This window comes from Homarus americanus, unplaced genomic scaffold (assembly GCF_018991925.1).
Source record: "Homarus americanus isolate GMGI-L3 unplaced genomic scaffold, GMGI_Hamer_2.0 scaffold20465, whole genome shotgun sequence".
NCBI lineage: Eukaryota > Metazoa > Arthropoda > Malacostraca > Decapoda > Nephropidae > Homarus > Homarus americanus.
Window position 1 is genome coordinate 2,153,092 of NW_024756914.1, and position 2,191 is coordinate 2,155,282.

A 2,191-nucleotide genomic window follows, 5' to 3' on the forward strand; every position below is an offset into this window, starting at 1 on the left:
AGAGAGAGAGAGAGAGAGAGAGAGAGAGAGTTGTCTCCTTGTAGAAAATTGGTTACGTGAGAGATAGAGACTAGTACAAGAGATGGTATGAGTAGAAATAGAGACGTATATAAATTGTTTTTCGTAAGATTGTATTGTTCGTGTGTGTGTGTGTGTGTGTGTGTGTGTGTGTGTGTGTGTTCACCTTGGTTCAGGATTTATGGAAAACAATAGGTAGAGTCTGGTTAATTATTTGTATATTGTATTGGTTTTCAACACAATCTGGGTGTGTTGTATATAAGTCTTCAACCAATCAGAGAGAAGAAAACTGTATACAGAGTCTGTGCTTCACTGTGATTGGTTAGAAGTCTTATTTGGTACAGCGTTTCAAAAGTACATTGTTGTGTTCTATATTGTTACCTGCGGTTTACTATATACAGCCTCAGTACACAACACAGCCTCCCTACATAACACAGCTCACTACACAACCTCACTACACAGCCGCAGCCAATCATAGTCGCCTCAGCTCATATCAACAACATAATACCATATATCCTTCAGTTCAAGTTCAAAGTCCTTATTAAGATCAACATCCAGGGAGACTAGGAGCCTAAGGGAGTCCTTCTCATAGCTATAGTTGCCCGAGAAAAGATCCTGCTGGTTCAGGAGGATCTGTGAGGGCTCCTTCTCCACCCCAAGGAACTCCAGATCCACCATCTTCAGCTCACCGAGGTCTTCGTTCAAGTTCTTCAGTACCGTCACCTTCAGTATATCCTGCAGGAGGAAGAGTTGTGATGTTAGAGGAAGGCAGTATGTTTACGACCCTGCAGGAGGAGCTTGGTGGGCTGTGAAAGCCTCTGGGGTACAGTGTGATCCTACGCTGGTGTTCTACAGGCTGCTCTTGGCTGTGGGAGGATACTAGGGGTTGTGGGAGGTTGTGGGGCGCTACTGATGGTTGTGCGACGCTGGTAGGAGTTGTGGGATGCATCTAGGGGTTGTCGGAAGTTTCCAGGAGGCTGTGGAAGGTTGCCAAAACCCCTAGTAGCCTCCTACATCCCCTAGCTTCCTCACACAATCCCTATCTGCATCCCACAAACCCTAGCAACCTCCCACAACTTCAAGCAACCTCCCACAGCATCCCACTAACCCCCATACGAGAGTGTAGGGGCGAGCGAATACGAACACTGGGGTGCATCTTCAAGTCTAAGGCTTTATCAAAGTTTGCTTAAGGTTTCCCTCTGCTGAAATGTTGCCTTTGAACTAATAATTCCTGGCTGAATGTGGCGTGGCTTTGTGGCTTCAGTAATATTGCCTTTTGGCTTCGTTTATTCACTCCCAAAAGGACTGATATAACCTAATATACCTACTGCACCACCACCACACCTCACCGCACCTCACTATAACCTGCCACATCTCACTACAACCCACTACAACCCACTACAACCCACTACAACCCACCTGGACGAAGGTAAACTCCACGAAGCTGTACTTCTTGTTAGTAACAGTATTGATGGCCTCTCCGTCGTCCCAGAAGAGGTGGCCAGACGCCCTTCTGTCCAGCCCTATGGCCACCAGGAGTCCCATAGGTTCCTGTCTGGCCAGCTGGGTGTTGAGGGCCGGTCTCTGTGTGGGTAGGATGTGGCCACCTCGCACGTGTAGAGGGATCTGGTCACGAGGAGCTGACACTTTGACATACTCCCCCGGCCATTCCACCGGCTGTCCCTGTGGAGATAATGATGATGTTTATACTCAGAGTAGATGCTGTGAGAACTCTATATAACAGTCTCTTCTCTCACTCCCCCCACACACCCCCTCCCCCCACCATCTACACCCCTCCTCTCTACCCTTACCACCTACACACCTCCTTCCCCACCGTGTAAATAATTTTAGCAATAGAAAAAATAAAATGGTGATTTAAAAGCTTCCGTCTAGTAATAGTAGTAGTAGTTTTAGTAGTATTAGTAGTAGTGACTTACCGTGTAGTAGTCGTACCAGGCATCATTAGGGAAGTACACGTCCCTCTCGATAGCTCCTTCAGTCAACACAGGCGACACCATGAAGGCTGGACCCCATAGGAACTGGTCATCAATACCCAGGGTCCGACGGTCGCCTGAGAACCTGTGCATAAACGAGGAACCATTATCACACACACACACACACACACACACACACACACACACACACACACACACACACACACACACACAAGAGG

At 47.6% G+C, this 2,191-nt stretch overlaps 1 protein-coding gene across 3 annotated transcripts in view; it reads right to left on the reverse strand.

Annotated features, from left to right (window-relative positions):
- Positions 1 to 214: 214 nt before the first annotated feature.
- LOC121857099 (probable maltase-glucoamylase 2) overlaps positions 215 to 2,191 on the reverse strand; it is a 34,198-nt gene continuing 32,221 nt past the window's right edge. For all 3 annotated transcript variants that reach the window (XM_042352972.1, XM_042352971.1, XM_042352973.1), the window contains 3 exons: positions 1,956 to 2,097; positions 1,438 to 1,701; positions 215 to 753 (listed from right to left, as the gene is read on the reverse strand). In XM_042352972.1, the coding sequence (XP_042208906.1) occupies positions 502 to 753; positions 1,438 to 1,701; positions 1,956 to 2,097 (658 nt within the window). In that variant the 3' untranslated portion in view covers positions 215 to 501. The remainder of the gene's footprint in view (positions 754 to 1,437; positions 1,702 to 1,955; positions 2,098 to 2,191) is intronic.